Genomic DNA, 26,818 nt, shown 5'->3' with positions numbered 1-26,818 from the left:
AAGCTGTTTGTACTTTAGGCTTGGAAAATTTTTTAAATATCGCCTTATATGATTATAAAATTATAGTTAGTCGTCCTAAAATTATGATGTATTATTTTGGTGCAAATTCTAATGGTTTTATTCGTGGGCTACCTTGGTTACTTATAGATTCTTTCCCAGCAACAGCTATAAAACTATTTTATTGATATTGATTTGAGTTAGTACAGTTTTTCTTTTTGTTCTCAGACAATAAACCGCAGCACCAAAAAAAAGTTTGTTAATTATTGAAGTGGACATTTATTTAAGCTGTTCTTTCAGTTTTTTGGTACAATTTCACAGTAATTTCATAAATACAAGATTCATACATATATATAGATATAGATATAAATTACTACATACATAGTATATGTACATTTGTACACACATATAAGGCGATAAGGCAACACGTATTTGATTATAATAATTTATTTATAAAAAAAAACAGAACATTTAAAAAATAACAGTAAAAAAAAATTGTACAATTCAAGTACTTTGCCTATCTACATTCTTTACAGTTATTGTACATGAATTTTTAGTGAGTATATACATACATTAAACTTTTACTAAAGAATTCTATTGTCTTAGTACAACAATTTATATAAAATACATATATAAATAGCTATATCACACTTTAAAAGCGATGAAAGCAATTTAATTGGCAACAAAAACGTTTTTTTTTAATTCATATGTTCGCTGTAGTTTAAAAATATATTATTTTTTAATTCACTTTTTGTTTTTACTTTGGTTTAAAGGTGACTAGTACGTCATATTATATCCAAAAATTTGTATTTTTTACATTCGAATAAAATATTATTGAGATAAATTTCAAATTTAATATCAAAGAATACCAAATGGTGTGTATGGTTTGATTGTTATACACTTTTTTAATCTTTTATTAAAGCCGTATTGTTTAGAACATGCCTGGACGGTCGCCTTCACGATTTGCTTGTTTTTCAAAGAACATGGCATCCTGAAATAAGTAAACAAAATGTTTTATTTTAGTAGTAATGTTTTATTTTAGTAGTAATTCACGTTTCGACGAAAATATTTCTATTTATGTATATATGTATAATATTGGATGCTAGCTGAATACGCTGTCTGCAAGCAACTAATATTTGTAACATTTATATACACATAATTAATTACACAAGTACATTTATTAGCCAACTACTGTTTGTACACTTTCTCATAATTATTTGGTTTTTAATTTTACCTCAATCCTCAAATTCTTCGACGCACACGATTTAACAGTTTCAAACGATAAAACTTAACGCTATAACGCTATTCGGTATAATATATATGTATATACACAAATATGAAATTGGTATGTTCTAGTAATCGGATCCAACCGAAAAGCAAACGAATACTTACAATAAGAAAAGTGGCACCCAAAAGCACAGCCTTCATGCGCACATCCAAGTCCATTGGAAAGGTAATACCAAAGAAATCTGCATCGGTGAATATTTCGCGCGCCAAACCAGACCATTGTTTTGAGATCTTCCCAACAGGCTCACCGGTTAAAGAAACCACCTATAATGTTAATGAAAAATTTTATATTGAATAATAAATGTTAGTTGCAAATCGAAAATTTTAATTTTTACCTTAAATTCTACATCGCCGCACATTGAAAACGTGCACATGGGTCCTTCGATGCGTAACACAGTATCGCCAATATGATTTTTAATGCGAAATGATGGCGAACAGATGGACCATTCTTGCTCGACGGTGCCAATTACATTGCCCGGCGGTGCGGACACTTCCATTGTTTGTAGGCAACAGGGAAAACAACATGCAGAACAGGCTAATGGACGATACATATGGATGACTTCATTACGGAAATTATCGAAAACTTTCATATCAAAAGGACGAGCGGGGCCACACATGTTACGCGTGCAGCAATCGGTGTCCTCTACAGCGTAATAGACTTTTTGGCCGAGCGCATTTTTTATGGAGAATTTATTATTGGTTTCGAAACCGGTGAAAGCTTCGAGTAATTCGACTTTTTGTTTAACCAAAAGCTGGTCGACCATCGTAAGGTACTCCAAGCCGCGTGGACAATTCGGTATTCCGGCGGGTATACTCATCCAGTCGCCTGAAAATAGAAGCAATTTGAATTTATTTTTAAGAACTGAATATTCATCAAAGGACAATCAAATAAGAACGGAAAGAGGTTTTTTTTATCCATTTATGAATGATAGAGTCGTTGCAAATAAATTTGGACTGACAGCCGATTTTCGAAATCCTAGATAATTTCGTCTATCTTGGAACCAGTATTAACACCAACAACAATGTTAATGTCTTTTGCTAACAGGTGCTACTTCAGACTGAGTAGGCAATTTTGAAGTAAAGTCCTCTCTCGACGAACAAAGACCAAATTTTACAAGTCACTCATTATTCCCGTCCTATTATATGGTACAGAGGCATGGACAATGACAACATTTGATGAGTCGACGTTACGAGTTTTCGAGAGAAAGGTTCTGCGAAAGATTCATGGTGTTTTGCGCATTGGCAACGTCGAATACCATATTCGATGGAAGGATGAGCTGTACGAGTTATAAAACGACATTGACATAGTTCAGCGAATTAAGAGATAGTGGTCTGTATACATGAAAACGCTCCCAGGAAGACATCTACTTTGTTGAAGAGATCAGGTTGAGAAGTACCTGGCTGCATTTGGTATTTCGAATAGGCACCAAATTGCGAAAAAAGGAAACGACTATAACCGCGTGACGACTATAACCACCTCAACAAAACTAATATTACCCAATTTCGCGCTTATATTTGGGCAAAATGAGAGGAACTGAGAGTGAATGGGTGAGAACGTACATGAGACTACATTCACACAGACACAGACATCTCAATTTAGTAGTCTTTATGTTGGGGAACGAGGAGGAAAGACGAAGGAACGGGGTCCCTTGTGCTCGAGAAACACGCTTTCTGATCTTGTGCGTAACGGTTTACTGATAAGTAACTCGGCATTGCTTTTAGTTGAAAAATATTTCTATGGTTTCAAAAAAATACCATCTGATTGAATTTTAACTAGACTGGTAAATATTGAGAAGTCGAAAAAGTCTAAGAAACAGTGCTTGAAAATCGTCGCTTTAGCATCAAATAGAAAACATCTCTTATGGGTCGACTGAACTCACTCAAAGACCAGAGTCTTATATGTTTAATAAATTAGCGAATGAAAAAGAAATTTACCGTTATGCGAAAAATAAACCTTTGGTTTAAAGAGTAGTCTCTGCCGATCGAAGAGTTAACCAACAGACAACAAAATAAATATCATTATCAGCAAACTACGAAATATGCTCTCTCAACTATAGATTTATAATCTATGGTTTCAAGAAAATCATCCATTGAATCTTGCTACGGACCCCCGAACAGATGGCCCTTAGTATTCAAATGGTTCAATAGGAGCCATTGAATACAGTTAGCATTGAGGACGGATTTTCAATTGATAGATCCAACTTCGGAAGGAGTCAGACCAATGAAAAAAACTCTAAAAACTTATGCCATAGGATAGCAGTTTGGAATATAGGTAGACTATATGTTCTTTTGACCTTAGTTCCAAGCCTACTGCCGACGAATTCTTCAGTTCTTCATCTGGTTTGTCAAGGTAAGCTAAGTTTGGTTCTTTAAAACACAGACTACAAATTTATGCATTCCTTATCAAATGAAATCAAACGATTAACTAAATGCAGTAGTATAATAATACAACAATGTTAATCTAGCAAATGGGATAAGTTTAGTAGTACGAGTGCTTTGTTATTCTTACGTCAGCACATATGTATGTATGCGATGTAAACAAAAATGAAAGCATTACCATTTGAATAAAATAAAAGTATGCCAATTAAGCGACAACAATGGAACATCACTTGATCACTTGAGTGCCTATATTATATGTATGCACATATGTATGGTACAGGCACATACGATCAATTGTACTAGAACTTGGTTAGATTTCAAAGTCAACAGTAATTCAATTAGTTTCGTATTCGGCTTTCTTCATATGTGTGTAATAGTTGTCATTCTTAGATATTTGTCTGATTTCATCCGTTAACCCACTCCACACCATTTTGATTTTCTATTTCTGGATCCATGGGTATGTAAACAAGTAAAATTGCGTCACTTGGGATCAAGAGCAACCTGAGGAGATTCAAGAACTGCCATTTCATCCAGAAGAAACAACGGGTTGGTGTGAATTGTGAGCCGGTGAAATCATCGGTCTTTCTTTCTTCAAAAATGATGACGGTGTAACGACGTGTGAAGTTCGTGATTTCGGCTACATTTGGTTTCAACAAGACGGCGGCACTTTCCACACCTCGCACCAATCAATGGATTTATTGAGAGACCTCGGTTAGCAGATAATTATGATCGGTCGATTGGCTACCTAGATCGTGGGATATCACACCGTTAGACTTTTTCCTTTGGGGATATGTGAAGTCTAAAGTCTATGTGGACAATTCCATTCATCATTTGCCAGTTACCAGTCGAAATTCCCAAACGAGTGATCCAAAACTCAACAGATGGACCATCTGAGACGTAGCCACGGCCAACATTCAAAAAAGATATTCTTAAAAAATAAACGTCAAAGAATGTTCTTTTGAATGATAATAAAAATTAAATTTGAAGTAACTGTGTTTTTTCTTAAACAAAAAGTAGGAAACCTCAAAATGTATTACCCTTTGATATAAGATTACACAAAATTTCGTAAAAACAAAAAAGTTCTAAAAAAAAATCAAAAATTTAATTTCACTCATAAATTTTGAGGATATGTGAAAAATGTGTTAATACAAAAGTTTTGATCTTTTCATTTTATCTATGGGAGTACTAATTTTGTCAAAAATCCAGATAAACCGTTTTCAATTCTTAGAATTCCATCAACGCTCTCTTTTTCTCCTACTGATTTTAGATTACCCGTAAAATATTTTTCCTTTCATTTTAATTATTTTATCCTCCTTTTCCAATGAATTTCAACATGCTACGCATTTTTTCACTTCTTACCATTTTCACTTGCAATGATAAAGTCTCAACAATTTCTTCCTTGACTTTGAAATTAAAAAACGTCTGTCCGTAAGCTAAAAAGAAATCATGCCTATCGAAAAATATGTATGTACATATGTATTCTTTCGGTTAACAAAAGTAAATTGTCAAAAACCACTTCATATCCACTGATATTTCATCTTATCAACTAGCACATTCGAAGAGAACAATCTAGATATTGTATGAAATTTTACAGATATAATTATTGCCAAATCATTGTTTTGATAAGACAGCTGTTCCATTTAAAACACTACAATAACCGATTATAAATTGATAAACAACCGTTCTACCTAAAAACAAAAAAATCAAATACTTAGGGGACTTACAACTGTTAATTGTTTAAATATTGATGGAGTAATAAAAAAATTTAAAAAACCAAATTGGCGCATACATTTCATTTGTCACAAAGAAAACTTGAAAAAGCTATTGTTTTCAATTCAAAACATTTTGGATAATGTTTCTTATATCTTTAGTCCAAGATTCAATAATTTAAAGTTGTGTCGATTTGAAAATCGACATGAAAAAAAAATGAAAAAATTGGAATAATAATGTCAGAAAATCAGCTGTTTTCTTTTGTATATTTTTTGTTTTTATAATACAAAAATACATTTTTCAAAAAATTCAACCAATAAAAGTGCGTTTTTGAGTGATAACTAATATTGATCACTAATAATACGGTCTTATTATTATAGTATTTGAAATTTAAAATTTTAACTATTAACGGGCAATGGTTTAAAATTAATATTATTCAAACAATATTTGTGTGTAAAACGAAAACATCAATCAATTAATGCCTTTAAAAGTCATCAACATACAGACATACAGAAGTACTACGACAACCGTTTGGAAGATACATAAATGTCTTTGTTCTTCATTTATAACGTCATAACACCGTTACAGTGATAAGCAGTCCTTAGATAATTATTTTAAGTAGCACACTTGCATCTAAAGATTAATGAAGATAAGTATCCTTAGATTTAGGTTCAGGTTTTATTGATATGTGTGTGCATTTGTTATGTGCACAGGTCTTTATTTAGATTCAGAAGCTTTTATCTCTTGTTTTTTGCATGCACTTGCTCTCACCTCTTATCCTCATCGCTTAGGAAAAATTCATATCCTTTCTGTTTTGCTGATTTATTCAAACGCAACGAGCGACGAAATTTCTTTGCCAAAGGTTTATTTGTCTCACGCTCAACAATAACCTTTAAATGTCCACTGCGTCTGCGCAGATAATCGTATTTCTCATATAAACTATGCCAAATGATACGCAGCACATTGGCACCTACGTCAACGATACCGTTACTATTCGAGTTGCCAGTATTAGGCACTTTTTGAGAAGCTGCAGCTGGACCATGCAACTCAACGGTTGAAGCATACAAATTTTTAACCGTTCGAGATTCGCACATTATGTTTGACTAGCGTTCGTTGTATTGACTTTACTGGCTTTGACACTCTTTAATTAGTATAAAGGTCAAAATTTACATTTAAACTTATTTTTTTGATTATTTTAACGCATGGTATTGTCCAGCTGGACCGTCGCCGTCACACTAAATGTCTGTGGACGAATTTTCAGCCGACGAAGGCATAACAACCATCACAAGCGTTTATGACTGACGGCTATGCGCGCGTTTATCACTTAATTTGCTCAATTAAAGAACTTAGTGATAAGATGTGAAGGTATTCATACGGCAGAATTTACAACGCGCAATGTAAACATAACACATATGACTTTATTATTTTATAGAGTATGCTATTTGTGCGGAAAGACTGGAGGTTGCGGTGAAAGGTGAGCGGCGAACTAAATTGTAATTACTAAAACTGATGGTTGTATACTAATTTCAACAATTGTAAAAATTTGTAATTGTTCTACATGTGAAATGTGGGGGCGGGAAGGACTTTTACCGCCATTGCATTTTGGGCATACTTTGTTTTTTCTTAGCAAATTAGGTCGATGCTCTGCTTGACTAGCACACGAGTTGGTGTTTTTTTTTTTTTTATAAAATTCGAACTCAAAATATGCATGAAAAATGCAGCTTCTTTATTGATTTGCGTTACTGTGGCTCTTCATTTAATGTACACAATACCAGGTCATTGACTATGTGCATGACGAGACTAGCACAATTTCTTGGTCTTATCGCGAGAAGAAACAAGTGAGAGACTTTCAATAATGACTTTAATGGTCAACGATGATTAAATACATGTTATGCATATACAAGTATTTGATTACATATTAAGAAAATTGGAATAGTACTTTTAAATGTCTATACCTACATTCATTCATTCAACTGTCAACAGACCATTGTACCCTAGTTATCTCTACGGTTATTCCAAAATAATAAAATATTTTCGAATTACATAATTACATATATACATATGTATATGTATGTATACATATATAAGTATGTACACGAAATGATTTATTTGAAACACTCGGGACAGAAGAAAATAAATTTAATTCAAATGTGTGTGCGAGTAGTTGTATTTTACTAGTAGTTTGCCAAATAAGAAGGGGTTTTATACAAGGACTTAATTTCGGTCTTCTTGGGGAGAAAAGAAGGTGAGACCGATAACTGAAAATCTGAGAAACTAGTTTGCGTACATAAAAGATGCGGCGACTAACAGAAGTTTTCAAGACCAGAACATACTCTTTTAGAACCCCTAGAGGTGATCTAGTGACTGATACTAAGAGCATAAAATATTATTATAAAGGGTGGGAAACCCGATTTCTCAAACGAGGACTATTTCCACTCGCGCGCAGATTGCGCCCCTCGCATCGGTTGGGCGGGAGGAGAATAATCGTTGGGTATTATTATTATTATGACGAGGGAGCAGACGCTCTATTGCCCGACCGTGAAGAAGTTCAGCGCTGATCATTTATATACATACATATATATTTGATAGGGTCTCCGACATTTCCTTTTGGATGTTACACACTTCGTTCCACATATAATATACCCAGTTCATGTTATAACATTTAATATGTATCCAATTCAAATATGTCGAATGAATATTAATCTATATACTTATGCATATATAATTATTAATTTTGACATAACAATATAAAAGACTTGATATTTGTACATAATATGTATAATATTGTTGTTATTATATATTAATAATATTCGTTCCAAATTGCAATTTGGGTACAACAAAGACGTCACTTATGTTTGGAACTAACGTTATATAATATATTCTGTTATGTGTTCTGTCAAGTGGGTTCAGTGCCTGTAATAGATAAGTTTCTTTGTTCTGAAATTATCATTCAATTCTTTCAGTATTTCACCCACAGCAAAGGCCTTGAGTAGTTCTATGATACATTAATTAAATGAGTGACGTCAGCATATTTTTGCCGTGTCTAAAAGCTTATGAGATTAGTAAGATTTATGTAATATAATAATAATAATAATAATAAGAACTGTTAAATAACAGTTAAGTGAGCAGACTTAAAAATATGAATGTTGTGCAATATGTTGTGGTTTTATATGAAACATACTTTCAGTTGCATTAAAAAAGTATGTAAATGTGAACCAAAACCACTTTCGAAAAAGCGAGCATTGTTCAACCAAATTGTTAGTAGTAAAACATATGTATGTAAGCACTCACCAGCTGGTCCCATTGGTTGTCCCGGTGGCCCCATCGGTTGCGCTGGTGGTGGCATTCCTGGTTGCGTTACTATTGGACCTTGTGGCCCATAACCTGGTCCTGGTTGATAGCCTCCACCGCCATTGAACTGCGGCTGTGGTTGAGGCATGCCGCCATAAGGTGGATGCTGACCCCCATAAGGCGGTTGTTGACCACCATAAGGTGGCTGTTGTCCGCCATAAGGAAGTTGTTGTCCACCATATGGCGATTGTGGACCACCGTAATTCGGTGGAGCCTCACCGTAGGGAGGCATTTGAGGAACGGGCGTATAACCACTTTGCGGCTGTCCTGGCACAAAACCCTTATCAAACAAAAAAGAAAGCAGCATTAATAATTAATATAATAATCTTAATCAATCTTATATGTATAAATGTGGAGATTCTGTGTAAAAGAAGAAAACAAATAATGATTTCACAATCGGGGGCGTTCATCAAAATATTTATAATCGTAAATCTTACAACAAATACTGGCAACTTTTAAGATAAAAACTTTATTATTTTATTAAAACTAGTTCTTATCTGTTATATAATATACATATGCATATCCACGTAATTCATGGCCGCACATTAAGGTGAAGTTTCTTTCAAAATGTTATACCGTGAACAGGGTATATTAAGTTTGTCAGGATGTTTGTAACACCCAGAAGGAAGCGTCGGAGACCCTATAAAGTATATACATATATAAATGGTCAGTATGTTGTCTGTCCGTCCGTCTGTCCGTTTGTATATATACGAACTAGTTCCTCAGTTTTAAAGATATCGTTTTGGAATTTTGCAAACGTCATTTTCCCTTCAAGAAGCTGCGCATTTCTTGTTGTTTTAACGGTTATCAGTCCTCGTTGGGATAGTGAGGGTTATCAGTGTTGTCGTCGACGTCATCTAACGGGAGGCCCAGGTAACGTGCTGCTTCGACGGTTTCGGACCAAAGGGAAAAGGGTGTTAGATGGGTGGGGTTGGTAGGACATGCAAAGCGTGCGGAGACTCGTTGCATGCAGGACAAACGTTGGGTAAGTTAAGGTCTATTCTGGATAAGTAAGAGTTTAACCTGCTACAATATCCAGAACGAAGTTCCGCTAGGGTCACTCGCGTTTCTAACGGCAACTCGAGCTCTTCGTCTGCTATGGGTGGTGGTTAGACTCCAAGAACGCCATTCAAGGGAAGTGAATCGGGGAAGGTGTTGATGGCTCCACTGTGAATGGCGGTCGGTGCCTGTCGAAAGTCTGTTGCTGTGGTTTCTACGAAAACATCCTAGCAGCAACTAAGAACTAACAAGGAGCATGCATCAACTTCTTTGTAAAATATGGTCGGACGAAAGCATGCCCAACGATTGGAATTTAAGTATGCGTATGCGTATGCATTTTCTATGTTTGCTTATTCAAAGTATACATTTAAGTCCGTTCCCACGACAGTCGGGTCTACGAATACCGGAACGGACCCGGATTTTTATCCGGCCAAGGACTGTCAACTCGGCAGAATTCTGCCGTTACAACAACAACAACAACATTGGAATTTAAGTGTGCTATGCCAAATCCACAAAAAAGGAGACCCCACAATCAGCGCTAACTACCGAGGGACAAGCCTCCTCAATATCGCATATAACCTTATATATATATCGAGCGTATTGTGTGAAAGATTAAAGCCCACCGTCAACAAACAGATTGGACCTTATCAGTGTGTCTTTGGACCTGGCAAATCAACAACCGACCAGATATATGCGCCAAATCTTGGAAAAGATAATATTGATATCGGCCTCAACACCCGCACCGTTAGTTCTGCTTTCTCCAGACTGTACAAGGAAGCAAAGCAAATAGGTCTGGCACTGAACGAGGGCAAGGCGAAATATCTCCTGTTATCAAACAAACAGTCGTCGCACTCGCGACTTGGCTCTCACGTCACTGTTGAAGTCGTAGATAATTTCGTCTATCTTGGAACCAGTATAAATACCATTAACAATGTCAGCCTGGAAATCCAACGCAGGATAACTCTTGCCAACAGGTGCTACTTCGGACTGAGTAGGCAATTGAGAAGCAAAGTCCTCTCTCGACGAACAAAAACCAAACTCTATGAGTCACTCATAATTCCCGTCCTGCTATATGGTGCAGAGGCTTGGACGATGACAACAACTGATGAGTCGACGTTTTCGAGAGAAAAGTTCAAATAATACATGGAAGGAAAGTAATCGACTTTAACCCTATTGATACGGCGAACATATTGAAAAATATTTTCCGAAGACTTATTGACAGGGGCAAAGTGGGTATTTTTTCCGAAGTGGTGGATGCCGATAATCACAAAATTCAACTATTACTTGTAAGCATGTTTTCTTGCAATAGCAAACTGCAATTCATTAAATATACAAAAATAGCAACAGAAAAGTATACTATCCAAAATTAAGGGAACATGTACATCTAATTATAGGTAATTGCGAAAAATGTCGGCTTTCGTAAAGAACCCAGTTCTTGTTTCAATTAAATACCGCGACCGAAAACCGAAAAAAGTAATAAGCACAGTACGGTGAATAGAGAATTGCTGCCATACAAACTGGATGATCGCAATCAAGTTCTTGTATGGAAAACTTTTACATTTTACAATGTATCTTCGCGAAATTTGGTATAGATTTTTTTCTAAGGCAACAATGTAATCTCCGAAAAAATTGTTCAGATCGGATTACTATAGCATATAGCTTCCATACAAACTTAGAACATAGTTACTAAAAGAAATGCACCTGCGAAGGGTATATTAGCTTCGGTGCACACAATTTAATTATTATGTTAATTATTATTAAATTGTGTACTTTTGTTCACTATTAATACAAATCAGAAAATAAAAGTCGAAAATTCAGTACAATGCATACCATATGATCAGGTTCTTTAAACATAGCATACATATGCTTGTATCTTGAGATTCTAATTATTGAAAATTCTAATTTGTGAGCGCTGACTATTTATACCAAATGCATTTTTTTAACTTACATATGTACATAAAGTGTACATATATATTTATTATTTCGAAATAGCATATATATATTTTTAGCTGGAGAATACAAAAGTGTCTATTTAAACTAATAGCGTATTTATTTTGGTAATATAGGGCACATTTTATGTTTTATACTATTTTATAGCATACTTTTCAAAAACAGAATGTCTTCATATAGTGGAATTTACTTTAGGATTAATAAAATATTAACATCTAAAAACTTTAACTTTAGCTGCACCGCAGTCATAATACATTTCTAATAGTATATTAGGGTGTACAAAGGATTTTTATTGATTATTTATTGATTGTGATAGGTCAGTTTGAATGGCGGCAGTCTATTATAGCAGTCCCGAACAATATGTTCGTGAAGGTATCTTGTCAAATAAAAAAGTTTTTTATACAAGAGCTGAATTTTGATCGACTGATTGTTCGCGACTTCGCATATAACCTAATTCGACTTACTTTCTACAGGTTTTCGATTGAAGGCACAATTAAGACATTAGCACTTTTAGAGAACAACATTATTTTCTGATTCGCGTCGCTTAAGAAAATATTACGCTTTTTCATAACAGCCTTGCAAATCAAGTTTTTGTGTTATTTTACTAGACTTCTGCATCTCACTTCATTACTTGCAAAATTTTTATTTGTCTCCAAGTTACAATGTGAGTATGTTTTTTTGGAGGTAAGAAGAGTGAGGAGTCAGATCCAAAGGTGAAACGAAATAACTCCACAAAGAATACCTCATCATAATAGCAGGACCGCGATTGTAAAATAATTTTTATTTTCCTAATATGCGGTTTTATGTCATGAATAGCCTTCTGTTATTTTGTCTAACACGACTGTATACATTTTCTTTTCACATAATTGCATTAAACTGACTCAAGTGTAGTACCAAAATAAGTAACAAGCCCAATTCAAACTAGTATTTGATATTTTTTTTATAAATCTGTATCAAAAATTAAGGTATTACTAATAAGCCATATACATGCATACGGAAACGCCCCCTATTGTGTGAAATTATGCCAGTACGTTACTTACATATGCTCCCGGTGCTGACGGTTGATACCCTTCCGCTTGAGGCATGTTAGGAACATTTCCTTCTGGTGGATATCCAGCTCCGAATCCCGGTGGTACATATCCGCCCTTATTTATATTACTCATTGGCATTGACATTGTGCGTTGAAACAACGGACTAACAAGAAAATTTGTGTCAATTGGGCTTTCTCTGGCAAACTCTCCCAGTTTTTAATGAGACACAAACAATTTTTGTACCTAAAATGGTATTGGTTATTTCATCGTTTTGATATGTATACAAAAAATGTTTCAAACTACTAACGACACTAAGTTCCAGCTTAAGTAAATGTTATATTACTGCACAATAAATAACAAATTCTTCTAAAATTAGAAAAATATTTATTCCCAATGCAAATTAAAAACACTTGCTAGATGGAAAAGTGATTTACTTTGTATAGCGTTGCCAGCCGTAATTACTTATGCCGCCAGTGGGTATTCACAACTCAGGTAATATTTCGTATTTCGTGAAAAATTTATATGACGGAATTGAACGATTGCTCTTATGAGTATTGAAAATTTTTTCTAAAGTGTAAGATAAAAACACAAATATATAGAATTTCAGTTTTATTGCAAATTTATTATCATATGTTAAGTGATTGCATAAGTAGCATCATTACCACTATTTAAAATATTTGCAATATAAATACAGCATTAACCTTATTATTTAGATTGTAATTGTAAATATTAAAAAAAATATATTGTCAAATAGTGTAAAAAAGGCTTTTCTCGGTGTCTTATTTGTGAGCAGGTGAGTTTGTAAGTACTTCGTTAGCATTAAGATGAAGAAAAGCATAAAAGTGAACGCTTTATGGAAGAAATAATGTTAATGTGCGCGTTGAGTATACGTATTTTGTATAAGTCCTTTATGTTGAAGCAATATATGCTGTACTGGCTAAGCTCAAATAATCATTTTTAGCAATTTCTTAATATTCAAAATGCACCATATCCTGTAAAATAAAAGCATAGCATTAAAACCAATAAACAATAATAATTATGGCAGATTTGTAGTACAATGAGAAAAGTTGCGGCCAAAATAACTGCCTTCATTCGCACATCTAATTCGATTGGAAATTTCACTCCAAAATAATCAGCGTCAGTAAACATTTCCTTGTTAATACCTGTCCACTGCTTTGAAACTTTTCCGATCTTATCTCCATTCATAGCAAAAATCTAAAACAACAAGAAAAAACGTTAACTTTGCACCGATATTATAATACCCTTTAGAGATGATCCAGTTAAATTATTATTTTTTTTATAGATGAATATGAATTCATGTATGTATGTATTATATATATTATATATGTATGAATACACATGTTTTTATTTATAAACTTTAAATTACTTACATCAAACTCCACATTTGCACAGCATTTGAAAGTGCAGCGCGGCCCACGCACACGCAATACATTTTCACCATAAGCATTTTTAATTAAATATAATGGACGTAGTAGTGACCATTCTTGTTCCACACTACCAATAACCGTACCGGGCGGCGAAGATACTTCTAATGTTTGCAAACAACATGGAAAGCAACAGGATTCGCAACGTAGTGGTCTATATATATGCAGCACTTCATTCTGAAAGTTGTCAAGAATTTGTATATCGAAAGGCCGACAAGAACCGCACAAGTTTCTAGTCAAACAATGTGTGTCTTCCACAGCCAGATAGACATTTTCGCCAGCAGAATTCTTTATTTTTGATTTGTTTTTCATTTCACAGCCAAAGAATACTTCAACCAAATCCACTTGTTGCTTTATAAGCAACTGGTCCACGGCTGTTAGATACTCTAGACCAGTTGGACAGTTAGGTATGCCAATAGGAATGCTCATCCAAGCTTCTATTGGTAAGGAATCAATAAATTGTTAGAAGATCTACTGCAATAAAACACCGTATTTAGTTATAAAAAAATTTACCTGCTGGTGACATAGTGGCTCGTGGTTGTCTCACAATTGGTGGAGCATCTTGAGGCACCCCTTCATAGTCCCGATTGTTTTGCATTCTGTAAGTCGTTTATATTTTTTGAGTATGAAGTAATCGTCAGCACTTTAAATATAAATTTTCTTGACTAACGATTTTCGTTATTGTTTTAATAAATTTTAAACAATTCGTTCAAAATTAAAATAACTAAATAAAAATGCGTAACAGACACTCCTTAAACAAAAAAGGGAAAATTAAACCGCAACAACAATCCAATAGGCAGGAAGAATGATAGAAACTCTTGATAAAAACAAAAGCTAAATGCGAAAGTGTGTACTGAAAAGGGAACATATTTTTTTTTTTTTTTTTAAGTTTTAACTATAATAAAATGTTTCTACACAAATTACAAATTGATTACAACCTGAAGTTTATAAATGTTTTTAATTATATATACATTTGTTTTATTATTTTGTGAAATAAATATAAAAAGGGGTATAATGAGTTGGTGTACGCCATGACAAATAATACAACCTTGTGTTTTTGCCGGTTGCACTGTGCCAATCTTTATCTTGTTGTTTTTTATTTTATTATTAAATTTTACAAAGTGAGTGACGCTTAAATATTTTATTATATTATACGTTCTCTGTTTATAGGTTCAAACAAAACATTTAAAAATCTGTAAACTAATCCTTTGAACAAAGTGTATATTCCAGATTTATAATTTCTTCAAAATTAACATTGCCAACTTATTTATAATGATGTTTTACTTTGTTATTGTTCCCTTATTTGCTTCCGTCATCAAAGTATTAGCTCCCTCTCTTTTTTCCTTTAATGTGTAAAAAACAATTTTAACTGATAAGTTGTTATTACGTTAAATAAGCCGGCATCAATCAAGAATTTTATCAGCAATACACGCATGAGAACTATATAAGCACATATATAGCGACCACGCATAAGTTCGATTAGATATCACCATTCAGTGGCTAAAAAGTGTTTGCGTGGCTTTATACATGTTAATACTGTTACAAATTAGTATTTACAGATTTCGGATGCTACCACGCACAATGTTGTCGAAACTTTGTATTCTTATACTGTGTGCAGTATTAACAGCCGGTAACAAATATGAGGAAAGTGGTTCATGCCATTCATTTGCTGGAGGCTCTGTTTATCCTTCCGAAGGACCTCGTGGTGACCACAAGTTGCAAACCACTAAAGCCGTCAGTGAGTATTATTAAACATACTTATTTTTGGTATATTTATAGTGTATTTATTCTTTTTGTAGTATCTAAGGCAGCTCCAACGTTTGAAGGTACAGCTGTTGTGAAAGGAGAATTCGTTAAATTATCACTTTCCCAATATCATGGAAAATATTTAGTACTTCTGTTTTATCCACTTGACTTGTCAGTGATAATTTGTATTCCCATCCATTAAATTGCTTAATTGAATAAATTTTTATTTTCAGCACCTTTGTGTGTCCCACCGAAATTATAGCGTTTTCTGATCGCATCGAAGAATTCCGTAAGATAAATGCTGAAGTCGTTGCGATTAGTGTAGATTCACATTTTACACATTTGGCATGGATAAACACACCCCGAAAGGAAGGCGGCCTTGGATATGTAAAAATTCCATTGCTTTCAGATTTGACGCATAAGATTAGCAGGGACTATGGAGTTTATTTAGAAGATTTAGGTCATACACTACGTGGTCTATTTATCATTGATCATCGTGGAATCTTACGACAAATTACTATGAATGACTTGCCAGTGGGACGTTCAGTAGATGAGACACTTCGTCTGGTACAAGCATTCCAATATACCGATACACATGGAGAAGTTTGTCCAGCTGGTTGGAAACCTGGTGCAGAAACAGTAATAGAATAAAATTACACGTATCCATAGTTATAAACTAACATATTTTATTTTCAGATTGTTCCAAATCCCAAAGAGAAAACGAAATATTTTGAAAAGATTAACAAAACTCCATAATATTGAAAATTCTTAGCTTAAAAAATTCATATTTTGATACCAAAATAAATATATTTCAAATTTTCGCTAATGCCGTTTAGAACTTTTACTACTACTTCCCCCACTTTTAGAACCTTCTCCTCTTTTACGTTTGTTAAGCGGATTTCTAGGATCATATGCATCGTACCAATCGTCACCCTTAGTGGACGCATCCTTCGCCATTATGGGTGTCGCTTCTTCGAACTTTAATGTGTGCGCCAACCAATCGTCGCTCTGAATTTCTTTCTCAATGGTTCCATCATCTAAAGACTCATTGGTTTCATTCGATTCAGATTGCTTCTGTTTAAGTGCATCCAATTTATTTCGGAATTTCGATAGTAAGCTTAAAGTAAAATCTTCTCGGCTGGCACCCTTTTTTGGTATTTTTGATTTTAAGCCGCTGTATCTCACTTTTTCATCGACAAAGTTTTTTATGAATTCATTATCTTCAGCGGGGTTAACATTTAATTCGTCAGTTTTACTCTTCTCCGTTTTTTTATCATCCAAATTTTCTCTTTGACGTTTTTCAGTTTGATATTGTTTCTTCAGGTTTTGAATTTCTTGTCGAATTTCATTCCTAAAAAGAATTAACGGTTTAATATATGTAGAAATGTTTATAATATATAATTACCTCTTCAATTCGCTTTTTATTTTTTGCTCCTGCTCTTGTGTCAACAGAACGTCTTCGTCAGAGTCAGACAGTTCTTCTTTTATTTTAGTTGCTTCCGTTTTAATTACGTTTTTAGCCTCATTTGTCTTTAGCTGCAATTTATCTTTGATTCGCTGCCGACGCTCCTCTATATCATCATCATCCACTGGTTCTTTTTTGACACATGCTAGTCTTCGTTCCTCTTCCAACATGTCTTCATCATCTGACCTTATGTTGGTATCTTCGATACGTAAAACATCCTTGCTAAGTTTAGGGTCATCTACCACATCGTGCATTGATTTTGCCTTTCCGGCATTTTTTTGTACAAATTGATTAGTTTCTTCTTCATCTTCCTCTGCTTCTTCTCCAAATGAAAGCAATCCAAAATTTCTGTAAAGAAGTCATATAAGAAAACAACTTCACACAATATAAAAACTTAATTTAATTACTTGACACCCTTTTCACGTTTTTTAGTTTTTTCTTTTTTAATTTCCTTTGCTACTTTTCGTGGCACTATATCGTCAAAAGGATTGCTTAATATTTCAGCGCCCAATATTCTTTGAGGATACATGGGACGTTCATTATGATCCACTAAACCATCCTCCAGTTTTAGCATATTGTACAAAGTATCACCTGTCACCTTGCCGAAAAGCGTGTTTTTGTTTTGAAGCTCCGGTGTGGCGGCCAAAGTGAAGAAAAACTGTGACCCATTATCATCTTTATCGGCATTTGCCATTCCAACAAGTCCACGCCGCGCATAACGTAGACGAGAATGAAATTCATCCTTAAATGTGTGACCGTAAATGGATTCTCCACCAGTTCCATCGCCATTGGGATCACCACCTTGTACAATGAAGCCTTTGACTACGCGATGAAAAATTGTGCCAGTGTAGTATCCTTCCATACAAAGTTGTATAAAGTTACGACATGCTTTGGGACATTCTCGAGACCATAATTCTATATCTATGTCGCCAGCGGTGGTCTTGAGGAGAACCTATATATGAAAATTATTTTAATTGCCATCTTGATATAAAAAACATCTTACCTTTCCTGAAGTCGGTGGTTCCTGAATATAAATATTACTCATTGTTAAATAGTTTGTTTATAGTTTGATTTTATTATTTATAAGTTCTGATAAATATTAGTTATTCACAATAGTGAAATTGCGATAGCATTCCCAGCTGTTATTATATATTCTGACTGACGTTAAGGTGACCACGCAGTCTTAAAAGTTTGATAGAACTTTTTTTTGCGCTCCTTTATAATCCAAGTTATAATCTTTGACTATTATGTACAAATTAAGAAATTTTAAAGAAATTACTGTGATACAATAATTAAATCATTATATTTCTTATAATCAAGCAAATTATCCATAAAAAAGTGTTTAATTCAATACTACGAAAAAATAATTGTTGTTTTGTACATCCATGTATACACTATGCCTGGAATAACTTACTGATCGCTTTGCATTTTGCAAAGACCCTGCATATCAGCTGTTTATGAACAAAATAACAGAACTATTTAATATTTAGCGTGAAAGGCGATTTTCTAAAGAAGAGAGAATTCTCGAAAATATTACCTTGTTTGGCTAATTATATTATATTTTGTTCACCAAACTGTTTTGAGCAATGACTGACGAGGCCAAAGAAGGCGAAGAATTCACATTGGAAGCAGATTCTGAACTGCGTTTTGAAATAGAAGACAAGGATGCGAAAGTTTTCGTTACGGTGGGTTTAAAAAATTACAACAATTTTCATAATTTAAATGTGCGATTTTTAGCTCATTTCTGGCTTTGCCGAAATGTTTGGTACTGAATTGGTTAAAAAGAAAAAATACGAGTTTCTAACTGGCGCGAAAGTGGCAATTTTTACCTACCATGGTTGCGTATTAAATGTAAATGGCAAAACTGATGTTAGTTACATTTCAAAGGAGACGCCAATGGTACAATACTTAAACTGTCATGCGGCCTTAGAGCAAATGCGTGCTAGCGCTGAAGAAAAGGATGACCGTGGACCAATTGCAATGATTGTAGGACCATTAGACGTAGGAAAAAGCACATTGTCTCGTATATTTCTTAATTATGCTGTACGACTTGGAAGACGTCCGTTATACGCTGATATTGACGTCGGACAAGGATCTATTTCTATACCAGGTACTATTGCTACAATACTCATTGAACGTCCAGCCAGTATTGAAGAGGGCTTTTCTCAGACTGCACCCTTAGTGTATCACTTCGGTCATAAAGGCCCAGGTAGTAATAATGTACTATATAAAGCGACAGTATCGAAAATGGCAGAAGTAACGCTGGAATCCATGAATGTCAACAAACGAAGTAAGTAAATATAAATTTTGTCCGGTAACATATCTGCATGTACATATTTTTAGCGAAACATTCCGGCATGATAATAAACACCTGTGGATGGGTAAAGGGTGACGGTTACGCTCACTTATTGCACACAGCACAGGCTTTCGAAGTCAACGCTATCTTTGTATTGGATCAGGAGCGTTTGTATAATGAGCTTTTGAGGGATATGCCATCGTTTGTGCGAGTCGTGTTGCTGCCAAAAAGTGGTGGTGTAGTGGAACGAAGTCGAGCTTTACGTAGTGAACAGCGCGACCTACGTATTAAGGAATACTTTTACGGCTATCGAACACCTTTCTATCCATTCTCATTTGAAGTGAAGTTTCAAGATTTGAAGCTATACAAAATTGGCGCTCCGCCGTTGCCAGATTCCTGTATGCCTATTGGTATGAAAGCGGAAGACAATAAAACCAAGGTTGTGGCAGTAACGCCCAGCCCATCATTGCTACATCATATTTTAGCGATTAGTTTTGCTGAATCGACCGATGAGGACGTGATTGGAACTAATGTGGCTGGTTTTGTTTGCGTGTATGTAATATAAAAAATATATTTTCTGAATCATAATTTGAGAGATTTTGTTTAATCATTTCAGTACTGATGTGGATATGGATAGACAGACTATAACTGTTCTTTCACCGCAACCACGGCCATTACCTAATACCGTGATGCTATTATCTGAATTGCAATTTATGGACATTGTCTGAATCTATTAACACAAATTTGTTGCAAATTGATTTATTTTATCAATAAATAAAACATATATTTTTTCAAAGAAATAAAAAAGTTGTATTTGTATCTGTAATTATTTAAATATTTTACAAATCTTTTCTTATAATAATTTCTTAACTTTTTTGCAAGTTCAGCTTAAATATTTATGAAGTAGGTGGCTTTTGTACTTTAGCAAGTTCCGCTTTGAACTTCGCTATGGTTTCACGTGCTAGTTTTAACTTGTCCTTTAGGGAGTTTATTTCACTTTTTACTTTTCCTTTTACATCAATTATATTTTCCAAGGTTTTCTCTTTCTTTGTTTCAACTATATATTAAAAAGATATTGTAATATTTTCAAAAAATATAGATTATAACACTCACAGTCGGTATCATGTGTGTATGACCCACTTGTTAACGGTTGTACGTTCATGAGAAAATGTTGCATTAGCTGAGTGGGCTCTTGGAAAACGATTTCCTCATACGACTCGGATACCAAATGCACATTAGCAGCGCCCATTCGTTTGGTATTGTCTAAATTTGTGCTCGATAGCTCACCATCAACCACAGGGCTTTGGAATAACTTTAATATATGATAGCAAGTTACCGGCCTTTCTGTAGGATCATGGAAATATATTTTGATGACTACTTCAAATTCACCCCAACCTGTTTCGGTAATTTCATAAGGCGGTTTCGTTACAATTCGATTTGGATTGGCATAACTTTCGTGTAATTTAAAGTGAACTTTTTTCACGTAAACGGACATATCTTCATTGTGATACGGTTTTACATATACTTTCCATTGATGTGTATGTCCATCCTCGTTCTTTTTGCCAAAGGATCGTGCAATATTACCATATACAATAGGCTTAACTATAACCAAACCTTTTACACGCCCGCCTGAATCCGGGCCAAAATCCGTGGGTATATTGAGGCTGTTCATGTTTAGACTTTGCTTTAATTAACAATTTTACATTTAGTAAAAATTTCTTGTGTTTACCAATTTAGGCAACTGTTGTTATTGAATTCGTTTTTATTTGTCAAACTGTGCCACAAAACAAAATTGATGTATAAACATAGAAGTTAAATATGTGTGATTGCACACAACCCTGTGTTGGGCTGCTTCCAAACTGTAAAGTGCGTATATCTTCTTAAACTTAATTTTGTTAAACTTAATTACAGCAATAAGGAATACTGATTTATGATAGTCGTAATAAATAACTTTTAGATATTTCCGAATTTTACTAGGGCAGTTTTATACAAAATAACTAAATAAAAATGTTTAGTGCAACCCTGTTTTGCAATGCTGCCAACATTTACTTTCTTTTGCATTTTATATTAAACATTTTTCTTATTGGAATGTCAAATTAGACAAGAGAGCTATTTGAGAGAGCTGAAACTCTTGCATTCAAATTCGATTCGAACGTGGAGTTGTAAAGAACAATATTTCGTTGCAGCGGTGTGATGGTTTTTAATATTTAGTGTATTATCTTGTGCTATAAGAATTCTACAAAAATTTTAAAAGTACATTTTTATAAGAAGAAATAATTATACACATGCTTGAGTTGGATTCATTACGATAAGAAATATCGCGAGTGCTGTAAATTGTGCTGGTGTGTCAAGCTAGAGCTCCGCTGGGCAGCAGAAATAAATTTCACTGCCAACAACTAAAAAAAAATTATTAAAAAGTGGTTATCAGGTGGACGCCTAACAAGTGCAAAATATTTTTCATGCATTCACCAATGTACTAAATGAATTCTAACTGAAATCTGTATATTTAATTATATTATACAATAATGAATGCCTTTGATTTGACGACAGCGCTGCTTTGTTGTGGAATTTTTTTCATAAGCTGCAACATACGGAATGTTACTGCAGGTAATTATAGAATTGGAGAAAAGGCAATTGTTTTATTCTCGGCTTTTTTTTTTTTAACTTATAAGAAAAAGTATGTGGAAAAATAAAATTTATTATAATATTATACCTCTGACATTTATAATTTTTTTGGGTGTGACTCCACATTGAGATCGTAATGGCGATGTCTCATCATTCGTTGCTCTTGCTGTGGTTAATTGAACATGTTGGCTATTTACGCTCACATATATTGTTGGTAACAAATTATTTGTCCATACTCGCTCAAAGCCGTTTACGTGTGATCAACGCGGAGAGCGTATTAAAGCTGAACTTGTCCGCTCCAGCGCTAGATAGCTTACGAACTAGGTAGTCAAAACAGAGAGTATGAAAGCAACACCCATATTTTGGGAAAGGGGGAAAGGGTATAGTCAAGCTTAATGGTTGTTGTCGTTTTTGTTTTTCAATATTATGTATAAAGGTAATGACCGCTGATTCATAAAACTGCCTTATCTAAAGATTTCATAAGAAACATGATCATGTAGCTTTTATTAAGAATATTTAATTAAGTACATAAATTTGCGTGTACGTATGAATGTAGTATTTGCAATAGTTTGCTGTTGGATATGTATACACTTTACCAAGCACAAATTGGCACCGGCGTTTTATGACATACTGCCGGAGCAGTTAATGCGCATGCGAGATATTTCGGTCAAAGGTTCAGCACCATGTCAAACACGTGAATTTAATGTTGGTATTTCAGGCTTTGCTATTGTGAGACCATTTATGTACATATTAAAAAAAAGAAACGTCGGCAATGCTCCAGACAAGCTCCTTTGATTTTACATTTGGGAGGTTTCGTAAAAGCTAGTAGTGACTTCGATTAAACAACTATTGGCATATTTGCAAACTCCTAGACAACAACATAATTGATCAAGCAATAGTCAAACATCTACATATACATAGTAAATGGAACTTGGGAATATCTATTTAATGTACATATACATATAACTTCATATGTTAAGAAATAAACTTCATTACAAATGTTTGATCTTTGTTAGACCCATGCTATTTAATTTTAAAATTTTATATTAATTCTGTTTTTCTATTTAGTTTAGGAAAATAAGTAAAGAAAGCTTAAAACCCCACATACATGTAAGAATTGTTGCATTATCCTTTTGTTAGTCGCACTTGAGTAGTGGCACTTAGCCAGGATAAGGCAGCATGAACACAAAACAACCCAAACAGTATACACAGGCGACGGCGACAGCCAGATTGTCTGCACCACTCAAAAAAGGGTGGTTTATTTTGCAAACGAAGGTAGGGTGTTGTTAGTCTTGTTTACATAAATATGAGTAATAACATATATTTATGGAATTGTGTATATAATATGTTTGGGAAATGTTCATGAGCAGGATAATGCTCATGGTAAGGTGCATACCCAAGTCTATTTGTAAGTTATAATATTTAAAAGAGCTTTATATCACGTTTCTGTTTACTTGTCAAAATCATAAGTTTGCTGGCTTGTATGTAGGCTGTCGAGAACGAGAGTAGGTAGTTGCTGTAGAAAATTACACATCTTCACAAAAATGCATGCAACAAGAATACCAATAATTTGTTCCTGCTATTTTTTATTCAAGAAGAGAAATGTGAGAGCTTGTTCCAATTTTTTTAATTAAACTAAAATAGCAGATATGAAAACTTAATTACGAGAACTGACAACTTCAGCTGGATGAGTGCCAGAAAAGAAAACTTTGTGTTTATGAATGTGGGTCACATTATAAGCAAAACAAACAATGAATTTATAAATTAAGAACACATAGTTAAAACTTACATACATATGTTGCGTTATTTCCTAGATGTGAATTTTAAAACTTTGCATGTTTTCAGATTCCTATAACGACTACTTCTCTGATTACGATTGTAATCAACCACTTATGGAGCATGCTGTTCTTACGGCCACTTCATCTTTGAACGATAGAGGTCCGGAGAAGGCGCGCCTTAATGGTAAGTGTTGATGAAGTGTTGCTTGCTGCTAGTTTGATATATGAAAAGATTAATTCTATAATTTATAAATATACATACGTATGTATGTATGGCCATTTATCAGAAACCTTACTAGGGGGTTTGTCGATTTATAACTTTGTTTGTTCACATATACTTTTATTTTCATTGAGCATTCCACTATTTTTTTATAAACAAATGGTTTGGTAAAAATTGCTCTCAATAATATATTATAGACTAAATATACATACATACATACGTATCCTTGTATTGGCTGTAATACAGCAAATAAGTTTTATTTTTATCATATAATTTATTATGAATCATAAAATGTTGTGAAAGCGAGTTCGTGTGTTCAAAATTTTACGGTGTTAAAAGTATCATACAATAATTTATACATTTAAGTACAGTGGCGAAGTTTCTGTGTGAGCGGATAATAGAAGCATACTTTTGCTTTTTTAGTAAATGGAACAAATATTTTTTGTTTTATATGAAGCTTATTTGTCTCTTTAAGTCTGCTATTTATAGTTTATTTATTAAATAGCTAACCACAAGCAAGTGTATTCGACATGATGTTATAGAGTTTTGGCATTTATTTCTTCAGTATTTTACGCAATTCTATATTTTAAAAACAATTTATTGATATCGCATTTGAATATATCTGCCTTATTTTTAGTTTTATATGCACGTACTAAGTATATCCGGTTCTTTTGAATGTAATCAACTTATTAGTTGTGTGTATCATTTTTCTATTGGATGATTATAGCAACATACATATGTATATATTTTGAACTTAATTAAATTTATTTATTTATTATTATTATTATTTTTTTTTTATAAGTAATTATTAAAAACTATTATACCATTTTATTTCATTCAAAGTAGCTTTTTAGCACATTCTGCCCTCACTACGGTATGTTTACATTTTTTATCGCTTTGCGCTTAAGAGGTTGGTAGCACTGCATGTGCTCAATTCGCTCTCTTACACTTTTTATTACTCATTGAGTTTTGTTTTGTGCACATTTTGACATTTCGACAGTTTTCAATTGGAATCAACTTGTTTGTTATGTATTATTAGTAAATTTGATTTTAATAAAGAAAATTAAATAAAAATACTATAAAATAGTTTACAAAAGTTTAAGGCAATGATGCAACATAAATGTACTCGTTGGGCCGTTGATTTGGCCAGCTGGAGTCCAACATTATCGCAACTTGCACAGGCGGTCGCTGTCATACAGCCTGAGGAACGGGATCGATTGATGAAATTCGTATTTCTAGATGATTTCCTTTCGTCTCTTTTTGGCCGCCTGTTAATGCGAAAATTCGTCAGTGTCCATAGTGGTGTCGACTATAAGGATGTGCGATTTGCACGTGATGTACGTGGAAAACCTTATTGGGTACAACCAGAAGATAAATGCCACTATCCACTCTCATTCAATGTATCACACCAGGGGAAATTTGTAGTGCTTGCAGGCATTTCTGCCCAAAGCGACTTAGAAGCAGCAGCTACAGCACCTAATACTACCGCCATTTCAAAAGTGGGAGTTGGCGTTGATGTTATGAAATTTGAATATAGTGGAGGCAAAAATCTAGCTGAATTCTTTCGTATAATGCAGCGTAAATTCTCTGACAGTGAATGGCGCTATATACGTCACCCACAGCATAATGAGGCCGACCAAGTGAAGGCGTTTATGCGTCATTGGTGCCTCAAAGAGGCGTATGTTAAAGAACTTGGTGTGGGCATAACTGTTGATTTGCAAAAGATCAGTTTCACCGTGGATACTACGCGTGAGTTGGATGTTGCGGCATCACCATTAACCGGTACAACATTACACCTCAATGATTTACCCGAAAATGATTTCCACTTTGAAGAGCATTTACTAGAACCAAAGTATTGTGCAGCAATTGCATTTAAAAATTATAAGCCAGTTCTGGGAAAGTTTGAATTCGTAAAAATTGAAGACCTTTTGGTGGCGACAGAAAAAGCAACAGACGCTGAGATAGTAGAATACTGTAGAGGAGTTTTAAAAAAAGAACTGAAGCGATAGTTCCTGCTTGTATTTATACCACAAAATAGTTTTAGGCATAAACGCATTTTTGTATTCCGGATGTATGTATATACATACATATATGAATAAAAATATATTTTTAATATTAATTGTTTTTATTGTAACGTAAATTATTTTCGCTTTTTAGCTGTAGTAACTTTATATAATATATTTTTTTGGTAATTTACACACTTTGATTTTATGTTAGAACTCTTTTAAGTTTAATTTAAACTTTTTATAGTAAGTTTCGCTGTTGAACAAAATTTTATTTAGAAATTTATTAGGCATTTTTATATTAAAAAACTGGCAAATAAATAAAAGTGTATAAAAAATATCTAGAATGAATGGTAAATGAGTTTTTTTTTTTACATATAAGAACGAGATTTTGATAGATCAGTTGGCAGCTAAATCTCATAATGCTCCGATTTAATTTGCCCTATTCAGGGTATAAATAAAACCTTTAAAAGAACAAAATATATATATACACTTGTGCTCACATAATTAAGCCACTGCATAGCAAAACTACGTTT

At 33.9% G+C, this 26,818-nt stretch overlaps 8 protein-coding genes across 12 annotated transcripts in view; 4 read left to right on the top strand and 4 right to left on the bottom strand.

Moving 5' to 3' along the window:
• Positions 1 to 260: 260 nt before the first annotated feature.
• LOC108978344 (phospholipid scramblase 1-like) lies at positions 261 to 13,146 on the bottom strand. 3 transcript variants are annotated; one of them, XM_018948570.1, is made up of 6 exons: positions 13,012 to 13,146; positions 12,714 to 12,947; positions 8,665 to 9,004; positions 1,620 to 2,110; positions 1,390 to 1,548; positions 261 to 988 (listed from the first exon to the last, which is right to left on the bottom strand). In XM_018948570.1, exons 2-6 carry the CDS (start codon positions 12,846 to 12,848, stop codon positions 929 to 931), a joined length of 1,185 nt encoding a protein of 394 aa, XP_018804115.1. In that variant the 5' UTR covers positions 12,849 to 12,947; positions 13,012 to 13,146; the 3' UTR covers positions 261 to 928. The 3 variants fall into 3 exon arrangements, with proteins under 3 accessions (XP_018804115.1, XP_018804117.1, XP_018804116.1); XM_018948572.1 differs by lacking the exons at positions 8,665 to 9,004; positions 12,714 to 12,947; positions 13,012 to 13,146 and adding an exon at positions 6,145 to 6,631 and having other exon boundaries at positions 1,620 to 2,097; XM_018948571.1 differs by lacking the exons at positions 8,665 to 9,004; positions 12,714 to 12,947; positions 13,012 to 13,146 and adding an exon at positions 6,145 to 6,252.
• On the top strand, positions 6,830 to 16,651 carry LOC108978330 (peroxiredoxin-2). The gene is made up of 5 exons (XM_018948554.1): positions 6,830 to 6,847; positions 15,709 to 15,887; positions 15,949 to 16,066; positions 16,129 to 16,534; positions 16,592 to 16,651. The coding sequence occupies exons 2-5, from the start codon at positions 15,716 to 15,718 to the stop codon at positions 16,649 to 16,651; spliced, it is 756 nt and encodes a 251-aa protein (XP_018804099.1). The 5' UTR covers positions 6,830 to 6,847; positions 15,709 to 15,715.
• On the bottom strand, positions 13,329 to 14,833 carry LOC108978345 (phospholipid scramblase 2-like). The gene is made up of 4 exons (XM_018948573.1): positions 14,663 to 14,833; positions 14,096 to 14,586; positions 13,761 to 13,919; positions 13,329 to 13,696 (listed from the first exon to the last, which is right to left on the bottom strand). Exons 1-4 carry the CDS (start codon positions 14,745 to 14,747, stop codon positions 13,673 to 13,675), a joined length of 759 nt encoding a protein of 252 aa, XP_018804118.1. The 5' UTR covers positions 14,748 to 14,833; the 3' UTR covers positions 13,329 to 13,672.
• LOC108978342 (peptidyl-prolyl cis-trans isomerase CWC27 homolog) lies at positions 16,651 to 18,457 on the bottom strand. Its single transcript, XM_018948568.1, has 4 exons — positions 18,364 to 18,457; positions 17,768 to 18,312; positions 17,301 to 17,708; positions 16,651 to 17,246 (listed from the first exon to the last, which is right to left on the bottom strand). The coding sequence occupies exons 1-4, from the start codon at positions 18,403 to 18,405 to the stop codon at positions 16,718 to 16,720; spliced, it is 1,524 nt and encodes a 507-aa protein (XP_018804113.1). The 5' UTR covers positions 18,406 to 18,457; the 3' UTR covers positions 16,651 to 16,717.
• Positions 18,458 to 18,821: 364 nt separating this feature from the next.
• Positions 18,822 to 20,404, top strand: LOC108978343 (protein CLP1 homolog). The gene is made up of 4 exons (XM_018948569.1): positions 18,822 to 19,045; positions 19,098 to 19,650; positions 19,704 to 20,208; positions 20,273 to 20,404. The coding sequence occupies exons 1-4, from the start codon at positions 18,947 to 18,949 to the stop codon at positions 20,382 to 20,384; spliced, it is 1,269 nt and encodes a 422-aa protein (XP_018804114.1). The 5' UTR covers positions 18,822 to 18,946; the 3' UTR covers positions 20,385 to 20,404.
• An 88-nt stretch (positions 20,405 to 20,492) lies between these two features.
• LOC108978341 (YEATS domain-containing protein 4) lies at positions 20,493 to 21,631 on the bottom strand. The gene is made up of 2 exons (XM_018948567.1): positions 20,770 to 21,631; positions 20,493 to 20,713 (listed from the first exon to the last, which is right to left on the bottom strand). Exons 1-2 carry the CDS (start codon positions 21,326 to 21,328, stop codon positions 20,553 to 20,555), a joined length of 720 nt encoding a protein of 239 aa, XP_018804112.1. The 5' UTR covers positions 21,329 to 21,631; the 3' UTR covers positions 20,493 to 20,552.
• A 180-nt stretch (positions 21,632 to 21,811) lies between these two features.
• LOC108978362 (neurexin-4) overlaps positions 21,812 to 26,818 on the top strand; it is an 18,775-nt gene continuing 13,768 nt past the window's right edge. For 2 of the 3 annotated variants that reach the window (XM_018948602.1, XM_018948601.1), the window contains exons 1-2: positions 21,812 to 22,263; positions 24,127 to 24,243. In XM_018948602.1, coding sequence (XP_018804147.1) covers positions 22,182 to 22,263; positions 24,127 to 24,243 — 199 coding nt within the window. In that variant the 5' untranslated portion in view covers positions 21,812 to 22,181. The remainder of the gene's footprint in view (positions 22,264 to 24,126; positions 24,244 to 26,818) is intronic. The other variant, XM_018948603.1, reaches the window with a different exon arrangement.
• On the top strand, positions 25,285 to 26,381 carry LOC108978363 (L-aminoadipate-semialdehyde dehydrogenase-phosphopantetheinyl transferase). Its single transcript, XM_018948605.1, has one exon. It carries the CDS (start codon positions 25,386 to 25,388, stop codon positions 26,286 to 26,288), a length of 903 nt encoding a protein of 300 aa, XP_018804150.1. The 5' UTR covers positions 25,285 to 25,385; the 3' UTR covers positions 26,289 to 26,381.

Source organism: Bactrocera latifrons, unplaced genomic scaffold, assembly GCF_001853355.1.
Source record: "Bactrocera latifrons isolate USDA-ARS-PBARC rearing strain unplaced genomic scaffold, ASM185335v1 scaffold_120, whole genome shotgun sequence".
In the NCBI taxonomy this organism is placed as follows: domain Eukaryota; kingdom Metazoa; phylum Arthropoda; class Insecta; order Diptera; family Tephritidae; genus Bactrocera; species Bactrocera latifrons.
The sequence above is the reverse complement of the archived record's forward strand: the minus strand, read 5'-3'. Positions and strand labels throughout refer to the sequence as shown.